We start from the raw sequence: 27,470 nt of genomic DNA on the forward strand, positions 1-27,470 counted from the left end.
TATTGTTTTGAGGATATGCATTTAATTTTGAATTTTATAATTTAGATTCAGCATGAATTGCAATAAATGGATCTTCAGCAGAGTTACTAATAGAAAAATGAGCTTTGCCATCATCAGAAACGTAGATTTTAATGCCTGTGCAATTGCCATTAATTTTATCTCCAGAAATGACATCACAGTATGTGCCAGCAGGAAGACCAGTTTGCAAAGTTAAAGAAAATGACCTGTAAAATAAAATTTCAGATTTAACTTCAATACAATGAAAATCAAGAATACAGGCTAACACAAATAAACAGCATAACTTTATGCTGTAGAACCCTAAGCAGTGAAGTCTCATTAAGAAGAAAACCCATAAGCCTCCCTAGTAGATGTAAATAGCTTTCTAGGACCAAAAGTACCCTTACAGAAAATGTAGCAATTCCCTGGTCCATAGTGAAAATATTACCAAAAAATCAAAGTTGAAGAATATCACTGAAGATTGGCAGGAATGGTCACACTTTGATAAAAGTGCTACCTTGTTAAAATCAAATTTGTTCTCAACTGAACTTAATAAAAATGACTTTTAAAAATTTAAAGGGTATTATTTGTTTAACCTCCTTTTTTCCCCATAAGGTCAAAAAGAATTTGGGGCATACATAAAAACAATCTAGCATTTCTATGAAGAAGTGATAGTTTGAAATATAAAGCTTTCTCACAACAATTTATTTTGGTATTTTCATCCACAAAAGAAAGAAATTAAAGAACTAGACATGGGCTTTTTTGGCAGGAAAGAGATCAACTAGATTTATATATTGATGTATTTATTTATTTTTCATCAGTGAAATATAATTTATACTAGAATGAGCTAAGTATGAGTGTCAGTTGGCCTTGGACAGAGACAATTCAACTGTTTGCAAGGAGGTCATCCGAGCTATAGGTTGGGGTATCATTTATATTTCAAGTAAAGGATATAAGAATCACAGATGAAAGGCCAATAATGAGAAGTTTCAGAACTAAAACTCAAATCTCCTGAAGCAAATCATTAACCACAAGATACATATTATTTATGCATATGCTTTAAAAATGTTATTTGTCACAAGGAGACAGAGAAGTGAAGAAAGTATACCAAAAAACTACATACAGCAGTCATTGAGAAAAAGAGTTAGAAATAAAGATATATTAGTATTGAGGCAGCATTTTTCCATGATTAAAAAAACAGGACTATAAGACGTTCTTTTAATGATTTCACAATCCTCATATTAATTACTTTGTGTATTTTGTGGCTGGCATGTGTAGGTGAGCATATGTATGTGCATTCAATATATGCATAAGATATTGCAAGGGTGCACAGAAAGGACTCTGCTTACAACAGAAAGCCCTTAAGAAAACAGGAGAATGAAGGAGTGACAACCATCATCTTCTTACTTCTGTCCAATTTTGATCTCTATTGTGTTCTTGCTCCACTGACTAAATGATTTTTCAGATATGATAAATGTCAATGAACAGAAAAAAAATAATGAACCAAGAGCATACTGGTACAAAATATTATTTTCAATTGATATTTACTTACCAGTCATCATTGTTGAAAACAATGAATCCTCTGTTTCCTCTTCCAAAGGCCACTTGGTTGCTCCCATTATCATACCAGTTTGTAAAAGGCTGGCCATCCACTACATTGCGGAAAATAACCATGTTCCTAAAAACACAGTAACATATAAAATGTTGATATTCTTAAACTTCAACTGTTTTAAATAAAATGCTAAGGAAAGTTTACTATTAGAGGACATGTCTAAATACATATTCTCACCTTATTTGGCACCATCGATGTTCACAGACCCAGTCATTGCCACAAATAGTGTCTGGATTAATAGTAACTTCTTTAATTACGCCATTATTATTTGGTGGCCCAACCCAATCATTAACATCCTTAATTGGGGGGGGGAAAGCCAAATTTTACCATACATATATTTACCTCTTCCTTCTCCTTTAAACCAAACACAACCTATCCTGTTACTTGTGTCTCTGCATTCAGTGACTTAATCTAGAATCCAATGCCTTCATTAATTTTTATAGCCCTTTACTGGGTCTTCATCATCTCTCTATCCTCTGGTTCTCTTTTGCCATATTTCAAACAAAGGTAACAAATTTTTATCCTCTCCTTTTCATTCCAAGGAACTGCAAAGACTTCTTTGCTCTGTCACACAGGCTGGAGTACAGTGGCATAATTATAGCTCACTGCAGCCTTGATCTCCCAGGCTTAAGCGATCCTCCCATCAGCCTCCCAAGTAGCTAAGACTGTTGGTGTGCACCACCGCAACCCGCTAATTTTTAAAAAAATTTCAGTAGAGATGAGGTCTTGCTAGCTTGCCCAGATAGGTCTTGAACTCCTCAGGTCAGCTGATCTTCTTGCCTGGCCTCGCAAAGTGCTGGGATTACAGGTGTGAGCCACTGCACCTGGCCTGTAAGAGCTTCTTAATATCACTGTAAGCCATGCAATGTCATTGAAATGGGAAGGGCATTAGTACCAGAAACACCAGGATTAAAACACAGGCTCTATTAATAGTAGCTAAGAAAATTTAATCAATATACATAATTTCTCTGTGTCTCAGTTTCCTCATTTGTCAAATGGGAATATTGGTTTTTTGCTATAAAAATTAAGTAATATATGTGAAAATGCCTTGAACGTGACATGTGCTCAATAAATATTAGAGTCCATCATGCTTCTTTTTAGATAAATGTACAAAACAATACATCTGAACATTTTTTATAAATTGACACCAGTTTTAATATTATGTTTTTCTGATTGGCACTTTAAAAAATCTTAATTAAAAAAACCAGAGTAACCCTAGGAAGTTTTTCAGTGTTGACCTTAGAATCATAACATATGGTGAAAAGTGAACAAAACTAAGAGTTTTTAGCATGCAGCAGTCCTGGCAATGTGGAAAAGTTATAGTAATAGAAAAAATAAAAATACTCTGTGACTCCTAACATCAGAAATAAGACCAATCAGTAGAAATTATGAGAAGTTGGCTCAATATAAAAGTACACCTTCTAAATATTAAAGCTGTTTACAATAGAATCAGTTGCTATAAGAAGTAATAGAATTCTCAAACAGAAAGGAATATAAAAAAAGCTAGCTAGATATCTGTGTGACTCATAGGAAGGAGGAATTTCTGCTTTAGTTCTGAAGTCTCTGATGCTGTTTCTGAACCCTTTAGTTTGAAAGAAAACCTTCTACTAGCTTTCCAAATATCTTTACACTCTTATTTCTCCGTTCCTTTTTGAAACTACTCATCAGATAAATGTCTTTACCATACTCCCAAATATTTTTCTCATTCTTACCTTTCTTGGAACACTCTAAATTTCTATTCTTTAGTACATATCATTCCCTTCCTCTTATTATATACTTTCCCTATTTAACTCAGCTCAACTGAATCATTACTTTGTATTCCATATAACTTTTTAAAAATATTTAACAAACATTTATATTGTTCTCACTGTGGGCAGATGATGTTTTAAGTTCTCTACAAGTGTTGGCATGTATAATCTTCCTATTAACCCTGAGGTAGGTACTTATTCGAAGTATATATTTTAATCCCTGTGTCTAGCTCTTATTTTTAAGTGTTTTTTTTTTTTTCCTGCGGGCTAGGGGGATGTTTGTCGTATCTCCGAAAAGGCTTGCATACTCTTTGTCAATGGAGAATATATATTTTACTCCTTTAATATAACCTGCATTACTAAAATCACAGCCCTGTATCAGGTTTACAATCGTTTGTTGAATAAATATGTAATTAATAGTTGTCATATTAAGTTAGAACAAAGATTGCCTCCTGTTTCTTGAGAAAAGGATAGTTTGAACAACTCCAAAACTTACTTTTCCATTTTGAAACTGTCTTGGCCAACGGTAGCTTGACATTACTCGTGTAAATCCATAAGGATGAGCAAGCATAAATCCAACTGCCATTTTATACAGCCTGAAAGTTAGATACTTATATTATCATAGTATATCAGAATATTCTTACCATCATTAAAAGATGTGTTAAAAAAATAGAGAACTTGGTTTTCTACCTAGCATCCCAGAAGGTAAGTATAGAGGCTCCTCCAGCCCCATGTCCTCGTTGATTGTCATGGTTATCCACAAAGACAAGTGCTCTGTCAGAAGGCATGAAACCCCAACCTTCTCCCCAGTTCCTATTTTTGAAAAATAAGATATACGTTGATGTATCGTTTCACAACAATTTGAGAGTAACTTAACTGTGCATCTCTTTCTGCATGGCATGGCATCTGAAGATTAAATTCTTTCTCTAATTAAATGGTTATTCTGTAAGATATATATATACACACACACACACACAAACACACACTCAAATATATATACACACACACACCATACACACACACATCATATACACACATGTGTATAATCTACATATGTAGTCCATATTCGTATATACAAGTATGGAATACTTATACTCATATTACAAATATAAAATTTTTGTTATTAAAAACGGTTCTTTCGGAGGTTTCAGCACATTGTAAATTAGAGGCACTCCAGAAGGATCAATATCCATATCACATTATAGAGAATGTCAAACTAGATTAAAATAAGCCTTCAATACTGTATTGTTATAACATAAATATTTTTATATTTTTAATTCATATAATATATGTAAATTCTACAGGATGGACACTTTGTACATACTTTATAAATGATAGGAACATTTTAATAATAACCTGGCTTTAAAAGATTATATGCAAACATCAGTCAAATCCAGTATATTCGGCTCGTACTTAGATGAAAACTCCTAGGGTATGTTTAGCGTTCCTAGGCATACTGCCTTGTGACAGACACTCTAAATACAAAAGATGATTGATTAGAGTTTAGGGCTCTAGAATACTTATCATTAACAATTGACTCCTTGATAGTTGTCTCAATAAGAATGTTCCAGAAGGTAAGTCACACTGAGGTAGTATGACTAACAGATCCATGAAATACTTCATGGGAAAAGTTGTATTTATTTACTTTAAGTAAGACATCTTCTCTCCATTCCACTTGCGAATAACTGTGCCAAGTTTTGCACCATACTTGAATTCTGTCACCCGGCCATTTCCAAAGTACTCACTGCTTTTAATTGGCTCACCACCCAGATCAATTACCTAGTAGAAATTTAGAAAAAAATAACATTTTGCATAGACTTTAAAGCATTTTAACCAATAAGTTAATATTATATAAAAAATAGCTTTAAGCTATTTGTTATTTGTTTTTGTCTTGTTTTATTTTGTTTTTTAGAGACACAGTCTTGTTATATCGTCCAGGATGGTCCCAAACTCCCGGCCTCAAGCAATCCTCATGCTGTAGCCTCCCAAAGTGCTGAGATTACACTCACGAGCCACCACGCCTGGTCCTATTTGTTATATGAAATGCTCAAATGGTTTTCTTATTCTTATTATCTCAACAGGTAATATTCTTATATTCTTTTTTTGATAAAGTATACACTACAATATTGAAACAAACATAATGTCAAAGTTACCTGTTGTCCTGTGAGAATACTTACCTAATTTTTAGTCTTGTACATCAATGATAATAATAACAGCTCACACTAATACAACATTTGCTATCTGACTGACATTTCTTGATAAATATTAACTCATTTCATTTTCCAAAGAAAAAAAAGACATAATTATTATCAGTATCCTACATTCTGTGTACCTCCATAAAACCTGTTGTGATAAAGAATTAGATATGCTGTATGTGAAGAAGAGGAGGTTAAAGAACACTGTTTTATATAAATAACTCAGTCTTTATCGTATAGAAATTGCATTTTTAATTAAATCTTCCATTATTTTCTAATGAATAAGATGATATTTTATATGCATATATGTATTGATGTACCTCCTGATAAATGAAAGGTTTACTTCCTTCAGGGAACCATTTACTGTTTAGATTATGCAGTTTGTCCAAAATTGCCTTTATGTCTCCAGGCCACATGTGCTTGGAAGCATCAAGTCTGAACCCTGCAACACCAATGTCAATGAGATGGTTCATATATTCGGCAATCTTGGAACGCACATAATCTTTCTCCAGTGCAAGATCAAGAAGACCAACCAAACGACAATCTCTGACCTGTTGAAGTAAAAATGTTATGATTGATTCAGAAAACCTCATTTTTCACCTGAGAATCCATTTGATTATTCATTTATTCCGTGATTCCTCAATAGATATTCTATAGTGACTTCCTTGCATTGGGCACTGGGGATGCTCACATTCTACTATAGACGTATCTTTGAAATATTTTCTAACAGAAAATAGAGAATTTAGGAAATAAAGTCGATGAGCTTTTTAATTGGTTGGGAGCTTTCTAAAAGTGAGCAAATGTGTATTGATTAAAAATCTTAAATCAATATTTAAAAGTTTTTATATATGGATTTGAGTTTCTTAAAGTAGCCAGACTTGTTAACCTGTGTCCCTAAGAGATCTAAATTCATATTTAAAATGAAGTTCAATTAGCTACATGTCTACAAGAAAAGGCATATATCACTCGTTATTCAGATGACTCTCATAAAAAAATTTACCTGAGTAGCATTATTGTAGTTCTCGATATCTCCACTTCCAGTTTTACATTTACCATCATTAAAATCCCATCCTGAATATGGGACTGCTGGAAAGTCCCTACTTCCAGGGTTGAAGTAGCTTCCACAGGTACTGCTTGTTCCTGCACTCACAGCATTACCACACATATGATTAATTACAGCATCCACATAAATATGAACCTAGAAAGCAAAGTTTCTACTTCAGTGTGACTTACAGAGAGGTAGAAATTTAAAGCATTATTGATTCAAGTTTATAGTACGTTAATAAAACTCCAAAATATTTCATGATATCTTATAACTATTTTCCTACAAGATCAAAAATCAACTGTGAAGAAGTAATGTGAACTAAACACCTACATTCCTTCTAGACACTTGGTCAAATATTTATAGTTATGGTAAATTGAGAGAACCAGAAACAACCATAGATAGGAAGAAACGCAAAAAGCCCACTTCGGGGAGACAAAACTCAGATGAGACTGGAAAGGTTACTGTTTTGGAAATTACAATCAGTCACCAGGAGAAAGCCTGCACCCTCTACTAAGCTTTTGAAGACAAATAAGGGAGCTGTTAGTCTCAAGTTATGCTCCTCATTAAATAGAGAAGCTAGCTATTCACCACGAAAAACCCAGGAATTATGGATGGCGACACAAGTCACCTAAAAATGATAGCAAATATTGTAACTGGAATTATAACTCCTAACCAGAAAAGTCTTTCCAGGAAATATAGATAGGTATAAAAGTTAAAATTTGATGTTTTGCTTTAGAAGTAAATTCTGCTTTAAACTTTAACTTATTTCTTTAGTAGATAGAGAGCACATACACAAATATTTACAAAAGTTGAACATAAGGCAATGGTTAATTTTGAGTTTTAAAGTATGAAGTATAATTAAAAATAATATGGAAAACTTTCTGCTGAAAGTAACAAGAAAGACGAGAGAGAAATCATTTTCCTATCTATTATTTTTAAAGGAAACTAGAATTCACTTACCCCAACATTGTTACATCTAGTCACCATGTTTCTAAATTCATCTTCATTTCCAGATCTTGTGCATAATTTATAGCTAACTGGTTGGTATCTTTCCGACCAAGGTCTGAAAGGGTTGTAAATTGCAACATTTTCATTTGGTGGAGAGACCTACAAATTAAACAGTCTTCATAAGTACCAAATTGTGTCTTACTCTATATCATTGAATGTTCTAGAAACTAATCAATAATATAAAAAATTCTTGAATCTTGGTATAGGCAGCTATCTCTTGAAAATATTAACAGCACATTGGAGGGCTCTTGTTGAAGAAAGATTATCTCAGAAACAAAATATAAAGTTGCCAAGAATACTACATTGTTTTTTCCTCAGAAAACTCTTTTACTTAGAATACTTACCTGTGAAGTAAAATGTTTCCCAAGCTTCACAGATATGATCAGAATACTATTTCCTATAAGCACAGTGAATTCTGCAATTGATACTATGAATAATACCCACCTGAACCCCGCCAAATCCCTTGGGAGCTAAATATCGCTCACATTCAAGAGCAATATCAACCCATCGCCATTCAAACAGATGAACAATAGATGTCCGTCCTTGTTGTGTATTTGGGGAATACTGAGCCCAGCAGAACCCAATGGTTAAGAGCAACAAAAAGAACTTCATTTTGCATTGAAGTTGTCAGTGTCCTTTCCAGAAACTACTTATATTCCTGTAAGAAGCACATTTTAAAAAGTAAATATTGGCATGAATAAATACTTGAGGGCAAACTGTTTATTCATAATCTGAAAAGGATTATCAATAATAATCCTAACAGCTGAAGAACATTAAAAACTCTGTCATGGAAATCATCTAAATGACCTTTTAGAAATTAATGTTTTTTGGTTCTGGCAGCACTTTTATTTTTCCTTACACAATGACATGCTGCTGGGGCCTAATGTTCTCACATAACAGTAGAAAACCAAAATTTGTTTTTATCTCTTTAAAGATCGAGAATTGCATACTAAAAAACTTTACATAAATTAAAAGGATGAATACATTTACAGGTATAAATGTGAACCCCTTCCAACTCAAGGCAAGTAACAGCCCACGGTGCTCTGGCAGACAACATAAGCTAAGAAAGGAAACTGGGTCCTATGGCTTGGACTTTCCAACCCTGACAGATGGACAGGACAGAAACAACTGGTTCAGGAGCCCTTACCAACCTGTAGACAAATCCCAGATCACTCAGCCCTGACACATTAATACCCTGCACAGATCAGAGACTGCTGGCCATGCAGACTCACCAAGCCAGACTTGTCTTCCACAAGCACATTTTTAGCCATGAAGTGAGCAAGCCACATGTACTAAAGACTGAAATCAAAGATATGTTCAGATACCAAGGGGAACAGTTAACTTGAATACAATGTCAAAATCAGGAACAAGTTCTACAATCCAGTGCTGATATCAGATACAAGCTTCAAAGACAACTTATTTTCAAAGGCTTATTCCAGTTTGGTGAGGCTAGCATGAGGCGTATGCATTTGCAAGAGGCAAATTTTTACTTTTGAATTAACCCATGAAGCAAATGCTAGCCATCTGCTCGCAGTCCATTTAGAAGCATTTGCAGTGGACGACGGAGGGGGCCGAGTCCTTGTACTATTGCTTGCTAATCCACATCTGCTGGAAGGTGGACCGTGAGGCCAGGATGGAGCCGCTGATTCACACCAAGTACTTGTGCTCTGGGGGTGCGATCATCTTGATCTTCATGGTGCTAGGTGCCAGGGTGGTGATCTCCTTCTGCATCCTGTCGGTGATGCCTGGGTACATGGTGCCACCAGATAGTACTGTGTTGGCCTACAGGTCTTTGCAGATGTCCACGTCACACTTCATGATGGAGCTGAAGGTGGTCTGGGTGGATGCCGCAAGATTCCATGTCCAGGAAGGAAGGCTGGAACAGCATCTCGGGACACTGGAACCTCGTTGCCGATGGTGATGACATGGCCATCAGGCAGCTCATATCTCTTCTCCAGGGAGGAGGAGGATGTGGCAGTGGCCATCTCCTGCTCAAAGTCCAGGGCAACATAGTACAGTTTCTCCTTAAAGTAGTGCCCGATCTCCCTCTTGGCAGTGGTGGTGAAGCTATAGCCACCCTTGGTGAGGATCTTCATGAGGTAGTTGGTCAGGTCCTGGCCAGCCAGGTCCAGATGAAGGATGGTGTGGGCGAGGGCGTAGCCCTTATAGATGGGCACCATGTGGGTGACCCCATCTCCAGAGCCCATGACAATGCCAGTGTGCACCCACAGGTGTAGAGGGACAGCATAGCCTGGATGGCCACGTACATGGCCAGGGTGTTGAAGGTATCAAACATGATCTGAGTTATCTTCTCTCTGTTGGCCTTGAGGTTCAGGGGGTCCTCGGTCAGCAGCACCGGTGCTCTTCCAAGGCTGTGTGCAGCCCCTTGTAGAAGGTGTGATGCCAGATCTTCTCTATGTCATCCCAGTTGGTCACAATACCATGCTTGATGGGGTACTTCAGGGTCAGGATGCTGCACTTGCTCTCGGCCATGTAGCCCACATAGGAGTCCTTCTGGCCCATGCCCACCGTCACACCCTGGTGCTGGGGGCACCGATGATGGAAGGAAACATGGCTGTGGGTTGTCGTCCCCAGCAAAGCCAGCTTTGCACATGCTGGAGCCATTGTCAATCACCAGCACGGCGATCTCTTCTTCCATTGCGACTGGTGGAGGAGTGGGACAGCGGAGTGGCAGGACAACATGCTGCATGGGCTGGAAGAGGTGACTGGTTTTTTCTTACTGATAAAATCTTAACCTTTTCAAACCTCTGGCAGTGTGTACACACACACACACACACAAAAAAAAACATATCAATAAGGACAGTAAATATATATTTAAACACATAAGGACTGTATTTATATATATATATACACACACATATCTACACAGTCCTTATTTATGTGTGTGTGTGTGTGTGTGTGTGTATATATAGACTCTGTGTGTGTGTGTGTGTGTGTGTATGTATATATGTATGGTTTGGCTGTGTCCCCACCCAAATCTCATCTTGAATGTAGTTCCCATAACCCCCATGTGTTGTGAGAGGGACCTGGTAGGAGGTAATTGAAATTGAATCATGGGGGCGGTAATCCCATACAGATGTTTTCATGATAGTGAGTGAGTTCTCCCAAGACCTGATGGTTGCATAAGGGGCTTTTCCCCCTTTTGCTCAGAATTTCTCCTTCCTGCCATCAAGTGAAGGATGGGTTTGCTTCCCCTTCCATCATGATTCTACATTTCCTGAGGCTTCCTCAGTCATGTGGAACTGTGAGTCGATTGAATCTTTTTCCTTATATATATATTACTCAGTCTTGGACACTTCTTTATAGCAGCATGAGAACAAATATATATATATATACACACACACACACACACACAAACATACATATATACACAAACATATATATATTCCATATATATAACAGTGTGTATATATATAGTCTATATAGTCTTTATATATGTGTGTATATATATAAATCCTAATTAAATAACAAATAAATAAGGACTGTCTTTTACTTGTGATATCCGTCACTAATAGAAAATAACAATTGAAGCCAACTGAATTCTCAAAATATTTCTTTAACTATTTTTAAATTTTTGTCGTTTCCATTTCAAACAGACATATTATGTGATATTTCCATTTTTAAAATCAGCCGTTTCCCATCCTTAATTCAAATTTTTGGTTATTTAAATTTCTCCATTAATGATTTAAGAAAACATTTAAAATCTCAAAGCCCATGAACTGGAGAAACTAACTTTTTTCCCCTTGATCAACTCATGTGCTTAATATAGTGCATATAGTAGTAGGATTTGTGGTGGTGGTGGTTTTCTCCCTGTAGGCAAATATTTCTTGTACCTGATAAAATGCTAAATAAATAAATTTGCATACTTTTTCCTCTTAATGTAATGTAAGTGAAATGCTATGAAAGGGAGTAATAGTACAGGTGGGACAAACTTCATCCATCCATTCAACAAGTGTTAAGTGTGTGTCTGCTTTTTGCTAAGCACTGTAGGTGATGTTCAGGAGACAATGATGAAAACGACAGGTTTCTGTTCTCAGAGAACTTACATTCTAGTGGAAAGAAAAGAAAATATATTAGTAAATAACAGTAATAGCAACAGTACTAACAGTGATGATAAAAATAATTTCAGATAGCAATAAGAATTAGTATAAAATCATAAAATAGAAAGTGACTTTTCCATCAGGGTATTATAGACTGGGTGGTAAGGGAAGACATCCCTTAAAAGAGCGACTTTATGATGTGATTTGAAGGATTAGAAGTGTCCAGTCATTTAGAGATCAGAGAAAGAGCAACAGATAGATGAAAGAGCAAGAGTAATGTCCCAAGAAAGGAAAAAGCTAGTACATAAGACACATTAAAAAGAAATCAGTGTGGCTAGAGCACATGTGATAAAGGGTGGGATAAAATGAGATGAGATCAGAGAGGTAGGCCAGATCATGTAGAACCTTGTAGAACACGAAGAAAGAGAGAGCTGTTAGGCTGTAACATGGGGGAACTGAAAGACTAATAAACTTTAAAAGAAAATCACCCTTGCTTCTGGGAAGAAACCAGATTATAGGAGGATAAGAGTGGAAAGAGGCAGATGTTAGAAGACTTTGACAGTGGTCCAGGAAAGAGGTGAGTGGCTTAGACTAGGGCATAGACAAGGTATATTTCAGAGGTAAACAGGCAGTAGATTTATGAATAGATTAGAGCTGAAGGATGAGGAAAAAATATTAAAGATATAGGTATTTGGGGATGATACCATTTTTTAACATGAGACAAAATGAGGAAGTAACAGCTTTGATGAAGGGTATCAGGAGAGCTGTGGATCTTAACTATTCCACTGTCGATCCTGATGCTGCCCTTTGGTCCTTCCCCCAGCCAATCCTGTGAACTCTCTTCCTTGCAAAACTAGAAGTTCCTCATATTTTATATGAAATGTCATACCTTCATGACTTTCCTAGTGGTTTTCTTTCCCATATCATCCCCTTCCACATCCAACTTAGTGTGGAAGCAACTACTTTTCCTTCCACATTAAGTTGAAACCACAACTTTATGAAGCTTACCCTCATATTCCCAAACATAGCTCCTCTGCTGTATGAAAGCTTTTTAATTTATATGACATTAAGCTATATTTGACTTCTTTTGTAAGTATATTATAATTAACAATTTACTTGTCTGTCATTCTGGACCAAGCTTCTTGAAGGTAGACTTCACATCTAGTATTTCCAAATCCTAGTAAAATGATTGACATTGTCTTATGTGCTCAATAAATGGCTATAACATGAAAACTCTAGGTTCCAGGTATTGTGCAAAACATTGGCATAACATGGGTTATGTCCTCATTGATTTTTTAAAAATCAATGAACTCTGTATTAGAAATTGTGCAATAAACTTGACTCTAATCCTAGCAAAAGTGTTGTACACATGTTGGAACTAAGGCCCAGAGAGACTGAGTAAATTGTCCAGGCTCATATGGTAAGTGACAAAGACAGGATTTGATAATAAGTCTGATTGCAAGTCAACATTCTCTGTACTACACTAATGTTTCTCCTAGAATTCTAGAGTTGTGATGTCTAATATGGTAGCCACTAGAAACAACTGGCTACTAACCAGTTGAAATATATGTGGTTTGAACAGACATGAGTAGTAAGTGTAAAACACACTCGGATAGTGTGAAAATAAAAAGTAAAAAAATATAGTTTTATGATGTTTACAGGTTGAAATAACATACTGTGATACATTAAGCTAAACAGAATTTACCATTAATTTCCCTAGTGTCTTTTTGTTTCTTTTAATGCAGTTAGTAAAATATGTTAAATTACATTTATGATTTACATTCTATTTATATTAGATAGAGCTGTTCTAGAAGTTATGTTCAGTTAGAGAAGGGATATGTCCATACACAAAAATAAACAATAAAGTGAAAGATATGAACATAGTTTTAAGAGGGTTACGAGTAAAGTGCTTCAGGATTCAATTGATAGGAAAAGTTCTTTCTGACAGATGGGAATAAGGGGAGATAAAATTGACTTGAAGAATGGGTTTGACATCAATGAAAAGAGATAGGTAAAATTGCTTTTAAGTAAGAAAAACATGTAGAAGAGCAAGGAAAATGGCAAGAAGTCAATACAGTGTTTTAGAAACTTAAGTCAAGTGTGAGGGAGACATAAGAGTTAAATTTGAAAGGTATACTGGGGACACTCAAAATCAGGGAGAAGAAAAAAGTACTTTCCTCAGAAGGTTTTTTGGTTGTTTTAAACAGGAAAGTAATAAAAAAACTTTTAATTATATCAGACAGACCAGCAAACAAAAAGATAGGAACATTAGTAAGCAGAGCAGTGACAGAAATCTGAATTAGGATTATAGCAGTAAGAATGAAAATTAGGGAAGTGTCATAGATTGTTATATTAAGGGGCATCCAATGAATGACACTTCCCAGTATCCATACCTATATGGAGTCTCTTTCTACAAAGACTATGGAATTAGCTCGATATTTGTTTTATCCAATGGGATATCAGCAAACAAGACACAAGCAAAGTTTGATTGGGGTTTGCAGAAGGGAGTTTGATCTCCTGGAACTCTGAGATCGTACATTGTGTTGTGAGCCTAACTGGGATGAAAGATCACTTGAAGTCTAGTTGTCCCTAGTCATTCCAACAATTTGAGTTGACTCACCAGCTAATAGTAGTTGAGTGATGTGCCAGGAAAAAACATGGTGTATATAGTCAGCCCTCCATATCCATGGGTTCCACATCGCCAGATTCAACCAACCGTGGAAGAACATATTTTTAAAGAAGGATAGTTGCATCTGTACTGAACATATAGACTTTTCTGTCATTATTCCCTAAACAATGTAACTATCTGCATAGCATTTATATTACAGTAGATATTACATCTCTAGCAATATAGAGATGATTTAAAGTATACAGGAGGATGTGCATTGGTTATATGCAAATACTATGTTATTTTATATAAGGAACTTGAGCATCTGTAGATTTTGGTATCCATGGGAGGTCCTGGAACCAATCCCCTGCAGATACTGGAGAGATGACTGTAAAAGGCTTGGTACTATCTGTGGTTTCAGGCACCTGCTGGGGGTCTTGGAACATATACCCCTGGAACAGAGGGGAAATGTTTATGTAAAACAGAGAGGGGAGATATAACAGACTTGGTGGAGACTGTACAGAAAATGGTGGTTAATCAGATATAAGAGAATAGAGAACATAGAGTCAAATGGGGACTCTGTGATTTAAAGTTTGGGTGAATATTAGAATGACAATGTCTTTATGACTGATAGTGCAATCTAAAGGCAGATTTGGTTTAGAGAAACCGATGAACTAATATGGGGACATACTGAGTTAGAGGTACCACTTTTAAAACAAATGGATATATAAAAATAAAAAAAGATATGAAGAAAGAAGCAGAGAATTGGGAGTTTTCAACAAAGCAATGACAGTCTAAGAAATGGAACACAAAATACTTAACTGATTTAACACAGACACTGAACAGAACAGATGCTATCCCTAGGCAACTACTACACAGAAGGCAGTGTACACTGGCTGAATTATCAGGCCTGGAGAGTTGTACCCTTGAGGGCTGACAAAATACCAAAAAAGATATTGGGTGAAGCCACCAATCTTTATAAATGATGGGGTATAAGGAGTAGGAAGGATAGAATAAAGAGGTGCCTTCAAAGTAGCAAAGGGAGTTTTATTACCCGAGATGATTTTTAAAAACAAATAGGGAAGGAAAATTTGCAGGGAGTACAACAGACTAACTGGATACGGGTGAGTATCAGAATCTAAATAGAAGACTGACTAGATAGTGACACAGGGCTGATGGTGTAAAGAGTTGACAGAGAAGAGGGGCACCATTTGAACTTTATGCTTGACTCAAGGTTCCAAATGTGAAAACATAATTATTAGGAGTTAAGACAAACTATAAATCCTGACTTTTCCATTTATAACCTGTGTGATGCTGGAAAATAACCTCTCTAAATGTATCTATTAACTAGAAAAAGTAATATTTACCTCATAGAGTTACTGTGATTAAACAAATAATGCAAATAAAGCTGTTATCCCAGTGTATGGATATGGTAAAAGCTCAATATGGTTGATAATGTTATTTTTGTATTGGTATTTTTACCTGGTCCTATTAAAAATCCTATCAACTCATACTGTCTTCCCGCCTTCACTCTACTAACACTTGGCCATTCTGTCTTCCCCTTCTACCCTTCTTAACTTCTAATACTTTCTACTTCTCAGAAGTATTTTCATTTCCACTTTCTACCTGCAATTTTTTCCTTCCTTCACACTATTCTTCTTGCTTATTGGCTTAGGATTTCTGGCAGATCCATGTCAGTTTTAAAATATACTTTTCAACAATGCCAGATCAATGAACTCTGTTCTTGTAATAGCAAATCAGCATTTTTCACAATGCATTTGGAATGTTGGTAAAATAAGGGATAATTTGCAGACATAATTTAGAGAATTTAGCACTCCATGAAAGGTAGAGTTAAACACACATATAATAAGCTTCTACTAAGAGTCAGGCATTGTCATATATTTTCTCATTTAATCTTAATTTTCACCTCAAACAAGCAATCTGAAGAGCTATATACCCCATAGGAGAAGCATTAAAACAATTAAAGTATATTTATGTCTTCTGAAATAAAAATCTGCACAAACAATTCTTGGCATCTTTGGCATCAAAAACACAAAAATAAGGATTTAAAATAGTTGTTATGTCTACTTTCTGAAATAATTATCCTAAAAGAGTTATCCTTAGAGAAGCTATTCGGTTATTAGTAATATACAGCATTATTGCCCATATTTTGTACTTCCTAGAATGCTCTACAAAGAGAAAACTTCCCTTTACTCTAAAGCTCTAATGGTTACTATAATGTGCCAAATGACATATCTTGGGAATTCCCTAAGAATATGAAATAGGACATTTGATAATATCCTGACGACAAAGCAATAGTCACTAAAGATTTATATTTGGAGTGTCATCTGGGCTCATATAAAAAATAAAGTATATCCACTATCAAGAATTAACTCAAAATTAGCCAGTTTCTGAGGGTCTCAAAAGTATTTTTTCAATCAATATCATATATGAGTTATTTATTTTATTTGACATCCATAATATAAATGGCATTATAGGGAAACGGCTCTAGTGTAAACTCAGTATCCCTCTTGACACATCAAGTACCATAAATTTAATCATTTAGCTCAAAGTCTACTTAAATCACACCAAAGCCTTGACTTAAATAAAATGAAAGAGCTCTATTAAAATGTTAAGCAGAAAGCGGCAACTTCCAAATAACTTGTCTTTCTAGAGCTTCCTTTCTACTTATATAAGTATCAGTTATTTACAAGTTCTTTCCCCCATCCAAAGTAGCCTCACATTTGTACCAGATACTATAGTTTTTTAACATGCAAATGAATTAACATTGACAAAAAAAAAAGACTAATTATCTATTAATGTCATTCATAGTTCTTAGCCTAGATGCCTTATAAATATCTTTGGAAGTAATTTAAGTGTGATTAAAAATTACAACTGAAATACTTTAATGTCACATTTATGAACTTGATCAAGTTAGTTGTTTCTCTTACTAAAAAATAAAGTCTTAATTCCTGAGTTTTGCAATAAATTAGGTACAATTTTCTCAAAATAGTAAACCTTCAACCACCAGCCCTTCCTCCAACAGTTTTCTGTTTTTCTTTTGAAAATAAAATAAGAAAGAAAATAAACCTGAACTCAGGATAAGTAAAGGTTAGAGAAAAGAAAGCACAGATAATCAAGTTTGCCTAACAGATCTCTGAAATCAGAGATCTGTGTTTTAAGCCAAGGCTAAGACACATTTTCAATATAAATAGTACATTTTGTACTGCACAGCACTGAAACATGATTTGTCAACAAACTGAAAATAGATTGTGAAACTCTATATCAAATCATGTGACAGAAACCACTTATTTCAAGACAAAAAGTTGGAGGAGGACTTACATAATACTCAAAAAACATTAAAACAACTTACCACGTTAACTTCTTTCAATCAGCAATCTCCCAAACCCACAGTTCAGTGTTTTACAATCATAAAATAAAAATCTCACAGTTCTAGTTTCGCTTTTTCTTCAGTTGCAAAAAAAAATTGCTGAATTTAGAATCTTATAGATTTTCTATAACCTCTTACTTTCAATATGTGGCCCTACAGTCCTACTCCAATTCTCCAAATCAGATTTGTACAAGGAATCTTCTCTGAACTCCAGTATTACAACAGATTGATCACTACACTCCTGTTTCCTAAGCAAACCAGTCTTCTCTCCTCTGCTCAGTTTGCTGCCCTGCCACTTCTTACAACACTATATCTCGTCTGCTTTCTGTCTTCCTTCCTTTTTCTACAATATCCTCTCACAATCTCTACTACTTTTTTCCCTGAACCATTTACATTGATAACAATATATAGGGAATATATAGAGAATAAACATATAGGGACTAAAATAATCTTAATAAAATAACCTTAAAAATAAAATAACCATATAAAATAAAATAACCTTAAAGACCAGATTGGCATAGGGCTGGGTTAAATTAGTTAAATGAGACTAGAATGTAAGCAAAGTCACTAAATCAAAAATTTAACTTTTTGAGACCAGCCTGGCCAACACAGCAAAACCCTGTCTCCACTAAAAGTACAAAAATTAGCTGGGCATGGTATCTGGCACCTGGAATCCCAGCTACTTAGGAGGCAGAGGCAGGAGAATTGCTTGAACCCGGGAGGAGGAGGTTGCAGTGAGCCGAGATTGCGCCACTGCACTCCAGTCTGGGCAACAAGAACGAGACTCCGTCTCAAAACAAACAAAAAACCAAAAAAATTTAACTCCATGCATCACCATCTACTAGATGCTTCACCATGTACATTTTTTTTCTATATGAACCTTAGAAAAAAATTAAAGTCTATGGATTTCATACTAGGTCTTCAATTAGAAAATGAGGATATTGTTGATAAATAGAAAAATAAAATAACCACTAACAACATATAGTTACTATGTGCCATTTCTATGCATTATCACTTTTACTTATCACACATGCATACCCTACATGACAGAAATATGATTATCCTCATTTTTAAAATGAGAAAACAGAAACACTAAAAAATTAAATAATGGGATTTATTAATGGTCAAATTGTAGTACATGTTGGGGCTGAATTTCAAAGCCAAGAAGCCTAACTCTACAGTGAGCTCTTACCTACTAATCAGTCTTATATTCCCTTTCATTGGATTGTTAGAAAAATCAAATAAAATATTCTGTGAAAATATTTTAAAATCTGAGTTCTGCTTAATCTGATTAATTTTTAAAAGATTAACAGTAGTAAAAATTCTTCAAAAATAATGTCTTGGAGGATTAAATATACAGGAGTAATTTCAAAAATAAAAACGACTGCAAACTGGAATAAAAACAGTGTTCAAGTATTCTAAGGTCACATTATTGTCTTTGGCAATGGACATAGGCATTAACTTTGGACTTTGAGAATATGCATGGGTATACTCAGTGCTAATCATTAACAAAACAGAAAGTGTGCCTAATTCCTGTGGTATAGGGTAAAAAAATTCAATGTAAATTGATTACATTTCTGCTAAATGCATTTTCAGACAGATTTTTTAAAAACAGAGATAGAAAAAAGGTAAAGGTAAAGCTAGAACCAAGTAAATGATGTAAATTCTAACCAAAGGAAAGACAGTGAGGCTTTATTAGTATTGGACAAAGATCTAAGGCAAAATTAATGCCAAAATAAAATGGTTGTACATTTATAATTAAAAATGTCTGACTCTCTGACTAGAAATTCAACAAATATATGTGTTTACTCACCTTATAACATGTTTAAAATTGCTAAAGCAAAAAATTGACGGTACAATAATAGGCAAATCCACAATTATGAGAGAGTTTTAACATAACAACCTTATTAAGAGCAAGCAGATTACAACAAGTTTTAATTAACCTGACCAAATGCACATATGGAGAAGACATTTTTTTTTAATTGTCTATATACAGTCAGAAGTTGAGTCTTTTAAAGGATTGAAATAAAAAAGAATATTCTAATTGGACTAAGATCATATAGTATGCACTTGTTAATATGAACATTTCCAAATATTTTGTTGTTATAAGAAGTGTTATAATGAACATCTGTATACATGTTTACACATAGATAATCTGTAGACTAAACGTAGTGAAAACTTGAAGCACATTTTTATATTTTCATATTATGCAAAATTGCCCTTACAAACCTATGTTTTTACTCTCTAGTAGCAATATATTATAGTACCTTTTGTCACACTCCCACCAAAAATTAATATTATCATAGCTCTGATTTTTGCCTAATAGATTAAAAATGATTTGTGCTTTTCCCAATTACCAGCAAGGCTGAACATCATTTCACATTTTTTGGCCTTTTGATTTTTCTCTTAAATTTGCTTCCTTTTCCCATCTTGTTTTGCTTTTATTATTTTTCTTATTGAATGTTTCCAGTTCTTATGTTATTATCGTTTGTCGTGTATTGCAAATATACTGTCCTAATACATCACTGCTTTTTGAAGTCTTTCCAGTGTAAATTTAAGTAATCATGAATGCTGGTATGAATCAGGACAGTGCCAAAGGTATGCCTGTATTATTATTTTTTGTCCAACTACAGTCATGCATTGCTTAATGACAGGAGTATGTTCTGAAGAGAAAGCTCTTAGGTAATTAAGCCACTGGGCAAATGTCATAGGATGGACTTCATTAACCTAGATTGCATAGCCTATTCCTCCTAGGCTACAAACCTGTAAAGCATGTTATTGTACTGAATACTATAGGCAACTGTAACACAGTGTACTTGTGCATCTAAATATATTTAAACATAGGAAACTTCCGATAAAAATATGGCATAATAAACTTAACTGGACCACCATCATATATGCGGTGCACGACCGTATTCACCATGCAAAACGTTTTAAGTTTTAAAGTGATTATTTGTTTAACTACAGTGGTTCCTCGTCCCTCCATATCCATGAGGAATTGGTTCCAGGACCCACCATGAATACTTAAAGCAACAACTGCTCGAGTCTTTTATATACAATGTAGTATTTGCATATAACTTTTACATCATCTCAGATTACTTATAACTAATGCAACGTAAATGCCATGTCAAAACTTGTTATACTGTGTTGTTTAGAAAATAATGACAAGAAAAAAACTCAATACATGTTCAGTATAGATGCAACCATCCTTTTCCTTGTCTTATCCTTAGATCTTGTTTAATAAGATTAGATTTAAGACTAAGTGGCAAGGAGGATGGGAAGAGAGACAGAGGAACAATGTATTAATGACAGCTTTTTTTTTTTTCAGTTGGGGTCTCCCTATGTCACCCAGGCTGGAGTGCAGAGATGCAATCATGGTTCACAGCAGCCTTGAACTCCTGAGCTTAAGTGGTCCTCCCTCCTCAGCCTCCCAAGTTGTTGGGATTACAAGCATGACCTAGTATGTCCAGCAATGGTAGGTTTTTGTTGTTGTTGTTTACAAAGTTAAATGTCATTTTTTATATTGAAATATCTTTTAATACTTTTTTTTTGAAATATTACTGATTACTTAGAACCCAAAGTCTGGACCATTGAACAAATTTATTCCAATAGTCTCTTTCACTGTTAATATTCTCTGATCCTATGATTTATTCTTCTCTTGACTTTCTACATCCTAATGGAAATATGAAAATCAAAGAGCTTAAGGAAGTGTTGTGGCTGTATCGATCAGGACAGAATAGGTTATTCTGCAGTAATAAAAGAAACTAAAATTTTTCAGTGGCTTACAATAACCAAGTTTCTCATGTTCAACTAGGATCAACAAAGGCACTCTTATTAGTCCCTTTGTAATGTCATAAAAACTTCATTTTGACACATGCTTTAGCAATTGGGAAGTCCCCAAAGTAAAACAATCTTTCTGCTCACATTTCACAGCCAAAGCAAATCACATGGACATTCCCAAATTCAACAGGATGGGAGTATTTCATTTGCAGGGAGGATCACTAATATTTCTGAACAATAGTACACTTCATATATGAGATCAGAAATAAAAACTGTAAGAGGAAAAATAAAAGAATTTTCATTGGACTGAACATTTGAAAAATAAGAAATGCGAGCTTAAATATATATTTTTAAAGAAAAATACAATATATAGAGCTTCTCACATTCAACCTCCATCTCTTACACCTCCATCCTTTCCTTCGATAGCAAGACATTCAATTTCTTCCAAGTTTGTATGATAATTTCTATGCATGTTTTTGTGACTTACTTCATCTAATGTTCCCATAAATAACATATAATGGAATTTTTGTAGTTACCTTTTTCTAAGCTTTGAAAAGTTTCATAAAACTGCTCACATCTTCTTAAATTTTGGATATTCAAAGATCCTGGTATATAAATACCATATTAAGTGCTATTTTATAATTTACAAAAAATTAAAATTTCTTACTATGTAAAATATTTTTTTTTTTTTTTTGCATCTTACTCCATCACCTAGGCTGGAGCGCAGTGGCCCAATCTTGGCTCACTGCAACCTCCCCCTGTGGGTTCAAATGATTCTCTTGCCTAAGCCTCCCGAGTAGCTGGGACCACAGGCATGAGCCACCATGCCCAGCAATTTTTTTTTGTATTTTTTAGTAGAGACGAGGTCTCACCGTTTTGGCCAGGCTGGTATCAAAATCCTGACCTCACGTTGATCCACCTGCGTTGGCCTCCTAAAGTGCTGGGATTACAGCCGTGAGCCACTGCACCTGGCCTCTTTCTTCATTTCTAATTGATAACCTTTTAAATAGATACAACCACCTCAAGTTTTTATATATTAGTCATAGATGTTCCAGTCTTACTTGATATCCTGGCTTTTTCTTCATTGCTTAGACCTTGTGCATGTTGGGTACAGGGTATATCTTTCCTGATGCTTATTCAATGTTTTGTGTGTATGTGTGTGTGTGTGTGTGTGTGTGTGTGTGTGTGTGCGCGCGCGCGCGTGCGTGTGTGCGCTTTAAGATTTCCTATTAGCTTTTATGTGGATGCTCTATATACCGTTTGTTTTCAGCAAATATAGGGTGGGACACTTTGTGGCTTAAGTACTTGGGATGAGAACTCTCTATTCCTCTTGAAAATCATCAGTTGTACCTCTTAGGTGTCTGACACAGGGGGTTAGCTCACATATCTACTGAATAATCCTACTGAGCTCATTATTTTTTAGCATGCATTACTAAAGATAATTAAATGTAATAAAGTATCTTACAGTTGACACATTAAAGAGCTTTCCATTACTCACAAAAGGAAGTGCTGTCTTCTCACAGGGTAGTAAAGATAAAATAATTACTAAAAGCACTCAGCACAGTTCTTGTTGAGATTTCAAAATTCATTTAGATAATGCTTTCAATCTCCTAAGTTCCCAATTTCTTGAATTCATCTCCTTCCATCACCTTACCTCTACGCTACTCCCATCTTCACATCCTAAAACTTATAATCACTAAGTACTATATACTTAGTACTATTATACTATACTTAGTATACTATACTTAGTACTATTATATATTATTATACTCTAATTTCAATTTCAGCCACCCCACTCTTATTTAAATCTCCCAAATTTCTAGTTCGTACCTCAAGAACTCCAATGCATCTTCAACCACACTGCAATCTACAATTGTTCATACCATTTTCCACTGTCTCAACCTTCTTTGTTTTCTCACTTCACTCCTTAACCCAGATTACTTTCCATATCCCTCTTTCATAATCATTCTCTTAAATGTAACAACATCTCATCACTGACTGTCTTATTCACCTAGGGAAATCTCAACTTTAGTTAAATTGAATTCTGTACTTATTCAGTGACAGCACCTATGCTGAACTTAACTGGAGAAAAACACAAAACCACATTGACTGATACCATTTAAATAAACCACAGATTGCCTAAGAGTATGTTTACTTTCCTACATTCCTGGCTACCCATTTTACATCTCCTTTTCCTTCCTTAATCCTTCATGACTTCCTCCCTCTTTATGACCTTGTTTCCTATTTCTCTGAGAAAATATAACAAAAATTTGACATGCTCCTATTTACTGAACTACCAACATCTAGAACTCCATAATCTGCCCTTCATCCTACTGTTACTAATGGGCTGTTTGTGTGCCTATCTTTAAAACTAACCCTTCTATTTGTATACCAGGTCTATGGCTTCAGCAATATCCCTCTCTTTCCTGCATTATGTTTTTTCCCTCTACTGAATCAGTCCGATTAGCATACAAACCTGCTGTATCATCGATCTTAAAATAAACAGCTTTTTGTTACTACATTGCCCTCCATTAACAACCCATTTCTCACAACCCCTTGAAAGCAAGACTCTTTAAGAGTTGTCTTCGATACTCACTATATTAAATTCTTCTTCAAAATTCTCTTGAATACCCTTACTCCTGATATCCACCAAGTTTGTCAACATCAAGTTCCCAAATGTTGCTCTACCCAATGCTTCATCCTGAGAACTCATCTTTCATAACTTATCAACAGAGCTAATATATTTGATCACTCCTTCCTATTTGATATACTTTCTTCATTTAGCTTCTAGCTATTCTTCCTTAGTCTTCTTTAATAGTTCTTTAATTACTAGATATCTCACCATTGGGATGCTCCAGGGTTCACTTCTCCATGCTTCTAATTCCTATCTCTAATGTTCTTCCTCTCCCTACCTCACGATGCTGTAAAAGGTAAGAAGCTATGATTCACAACAGCATTTTTACAGAAGAGCTGAGTCTTTTTGGGCAGTGCCTCTTCAGGTAAAGGTGTAATCACAACCTCAAGAAAGTATCTATAAGAATGAATCAAATAAAAAAACGAATGTTTTCCTACATATATACAGCTGAAACCCATTTCAATAAAGGAACAGAATAATTTTATGTGGGAAATATTTTCACCTTTGAGTGACGTTCTGAGAGATGAAAGATTTGGGGGAACAAAAATGGAAGACTGTATTACAGCAAGGATACAAATTTCTAAATTGGGATAAATCCCCCACTTCCAAAAAACCAAAAGCCCAATAAAACTCAAAGCCAGACAAATATAAAATAATTACAAAAAACAAGATTACAATAAAAAAAAAGTGAAAGTGCTTTGGTATCCAGGTAAGAATTTTTAACAGGCAGTATTTGTAATCATAAAAAAATTATATTATAAAATTTATATAGTTTTTATAATATTATGTTTTCCTAGATGTGTTAAACCAGATAAAGAAAAAATACACACACTATTTTATTGGAAAGGAAACAATTTATTATATTTGAGGAAAATCATTAAAATACATGTAATATGTTTCCAATTCACTGATTTAAAGGCATATAGATTTAATTTTTAAATACACTTTCAAAGCTGTTACGCACAGTTCCACAGTCCAGGTGGTCAATTTCTTCCTCTCAAAGTTAGAAAGCACTTGAAGGACACGGGATTCAAAAAAACCTAAAAGATCATAAAAGCCCATTAAAAACAGTAAGTATAACACAGGTCATTAGTTTAAAAATAACTGAGAGCTGAACCATTTATAGTTAGAAAATTAGTGAATCATGTCAGTATAACAAAATGTATCTAAATAAACTGCTTATAAAGAAACTGATTTATAACATTTACAAAATCATTTTAACTATGCCTACAGAAAAATAATTACATTTTCAATATCTATAGGTTTTGTACTTTTAAGGTGATAATAACAGAATTTTCAATTGTTTTCATAGATCTAATAATAGAAGCAGATTTTTCAACAAAGAAACACAGAGGCTCCAACCCTTTATTTTCCTAGTTATTAATATAAGGTTGGATGGCTAGGTTGATATTAGGTACCTAATTATTTTACTCTAACAAAGCAGTGTCCAAACTGGTCAGTCCTTAGAATTACTAAGGAAATCTTTTCAAATCTGATTCTTATACTCCATTCCCAGAGATTCACATGTATTAGTTCTAGGGCAGAGTACAGGAATCTTTATGCATAAAAACTCTTCCTTGGTGGTTCTTGACCTTGGTTGTATATTAAAATCAGTTTGAGAGGTTTATTCCAACATCTGTGCTACACTCCCAACACCTTAAATCAAAATTCTGACCAAAGGAACCAGGCATCAATATATTTCTTAAGGATTTTTTTAGGAGGGAGAGGGTCTCACTCTGTCACCCAGGCTAGAATGCAGTGGTGTGATCATGTTTCACTGCACCCTCAACCTCTGGGGCTCAAGTGATCCTCCTGCCTTAGCATCCCAAGTAGCTGAGACCAGAGGTGCAAGCCACCACACTTGGCTAATTTTTGTATTTTTTGTAGGGACAGGGTCTCCCTACATTGCCCAGGCTGGTATCAAACTCCTGAGCTCAAGTGATTCTCCCATCTCGGACTTGCAAAGTGCTGGGATTACAGGTATGAGCCACTGCACCCTTTTAAAATGAGTATTTAAGTTCCAGATCACTGTAATGTGCAGCCAAGACTGAGAACCACTGTTCTTGGTGATTACGGTCATCAACCAGTCTGGAAACCACTATTCCTATATACCTGCCAAGACTTAATGCACTACCCTTAGTGGGCATTATGTGTTCTCCCCTCTATTATGCTTTTCTTCTCTTGTTTAGAAAAAGAAAGGGGAAAGAAGAAAGATACTTCTATTGCTATCTATGTCAAAAGAGATTCACTAAGACTTCAGATGAGAGGTCTGCTACTCTCTAGAATTTACATAGTAATCCAGACATCTTAATTTTCAATGTAAGTACTTTTTAAAAGAAAAACATTTCCCTTGCCCAATTTAATTTTAAACACATTATAAATACCTAAACCAGATATATTACACAACAGAAAGCATACGTTATTGAATTAGGTTTAGGAAACATACAAATTGAAAAAACAAGACTGTATTCTGGGTTAAAGTAAATGAACACATTCTCTAAGTAAGTTGACCTGATTCACTAACTTTCCCTCAAAAAATTATATAAAGGACAGCACAGAAAATTCAACAAATCTAAAAACACATAAAAGATTTGTTCAGTCTATACAAATAATTTTAGAAATATTTCATTTGAATAAAGTGTAAAAAAGTATTCCTTAACCTGGATCAACAGGTGGGGGAAGGACAAACATTTCTAGGAAAAAAACAAAAAAACACTGCCCCAAAAAGGATACGACAAGAAAGGATACACTTTGCATGACAGTATTACAGCAGTATTTACGCAGGAATGCTTCTAAAGAAGAACAGCAGAATGCAGTTTAATTTTTTTCTTATTTTTCAGCACCAGATTTACAAATAAATGATTTTTAAAAATACAGACTGAAATCCATCTTTCCTCTAAAGTGTTTATAAGACTTGTGACTACCCAGTATAGACGTACAACAAAATTCAAATATTCAAGCCATCTCAGAGGGACTAAACATTAAACAAAATTTTCCCTTATTTACCCATATTTGTCAGTTAAACACCAGTAATTGTGACCAATTACTTCATGTTCTTTTAGTTTACAGAGGAACAAAAATTTAAATAAAAAACAAAGGAATATATTTCTACTTATTTCTTGAACAATGTAACAAACATTAACATTTAAAATGCTTAATTCTACCATATTTAATCATCAAATTAAGTATGAATTAAAATTACTCGTTTTAAAGACAAAAAATATTTAACTCCACAAACATATATTGTTGTGAAGTGTGTTAATAATTTTATATACTCAGCACTGTAGAATTTTTTTTTTTTTTTTTTTTTGAGATGGAGTCTTGCTCTGTTGCCAGTGTGGAGTGCAGTCGCGTGATCTTGATCTCGGCTCACTGCAACCTCCACCTCGC

At 34.8% G+C, this 27,470-nt stretch overlaps 2 protein-coding genes and 1 pseudogene across 28 annotated transcripts in view; all 3 read right to left on the reverse strand.

Moving 5' to 3' along the window:
- Positions 1-25,171, reverse strand: LOC129032947 (pancreatic alpha-amylase-like). 4 transcript variants are annotated; one of them, XM_063652467.1, is made up of 12 exons: positions 17,648-18,584; positions 14,287-14,424; positions 8,050-8,263; positions 7,558-7,704; positions 6,553-6,750; positions 5,873-6,103; positions 5,003-5,136; positions 4,048-4,170; positions 3,854-3,953; positions 1,787-1,905; positions 1,550-1,675; positions 15-224 (listed from the first exon to the last, which is right to left on the reverse strand). In XM_063652467.1, the coding sequence occupies exons 3-12, from the start codon at positions 8,215-8,217 to the stop codon at positions 35-37; spliced, it is 1,536 nt and encodes a 511-aa protein (XP_063508537.1). In that variant the 5' UTR covers positions 8,218-8,263; positions 14,287-14,424; positions 17,648-18,584; the 3' UTR covers positions 15-34. The 4 variants fall into 4 exon arrangements, with proteins under 4 accessions (XP_054336840.1, XP_063508537.1, XP_054336842.1 ...); XM_054480865.2 differs by lacking the exons at positions 14,287-14,424; positions 17,648-18,584 and adding an exon at positions 25,045-25,171 and having other exon boundaries at positions 1-224; XM_054480867.2 differs by lacking the exon at positions 14,287-14,424.
- LOC129032970 (actin, cytoplasmic 2-like) lies at positions 8,837-10,315 on the reverse strand (annotated as a pseudogene).
- Positions 24,915-27,470, reverse strand: part of RNPC3 (RNA binding region (RNP1, RRM) containing 3) — a 30,215-nt gene continuing 27,659 nt past the window's right edge. For 14 of the 24 annotated variants that reach the window (XM_054480852.2, XM_054480858.2, XM_054480846.2 and 11 more), the window contains one exon: positions 24,915-25,120. The gene's annotated coding sequence lies outside the window, so the exon portion shown is untranslated. Of the gene's footprint in view, positions 26,873-27,470 lie in introns of all 24 variants that reach the window. The other 10 variants (XM_063652434.1, XM_054480844.2, XM_063652447.1 and 7 more) reach the window with 1 other exon arrangement.

The sequence above is a fragment of the Pongo pygmaeus genome, chromosome 1 (genome assembly GCF_028885625.2).
Source record: "Pongo pygmaeus isolate AG05252 chromosome 1, NHGRI_mPonPyg2-v2.0_pri, whole genome shotgun sequence".
Classification (NCBI taxonomy): Eukaryota; Metazoa; Chordata; class Mammalia; order Primates; family Hominidae; genus Pongo; species Pongo pygmaeus.

What these genes read in the sequence shown, in the direction of transcription:
- LOC129032947 (XM_054480865.2), bottom strand. Translation starts at nt 8,217, where the DNA reads ATGAAGTTCTTTTTGTTGCTCTTAACCATTGGGTTCTGCTGGGCTCAG. An exon ending in AACCTTTCATTTATCAGGAG is followed by an intron (nt 5,137 to 5,872) that starts GTACATCAATAC and finishes AATTTCTACTAG; the next exon opens with GTAATTGATCTGGGTGGTGA. An exon ending in GAGAAGATGTCTTACTTAAA is followed by an intron (nt 4,171 to 5,002) that starts GTAAATAAATAC and finishes TTTCAAAAATAG; the next exon opens with GAACTGGGGAGAAGGTTGGG.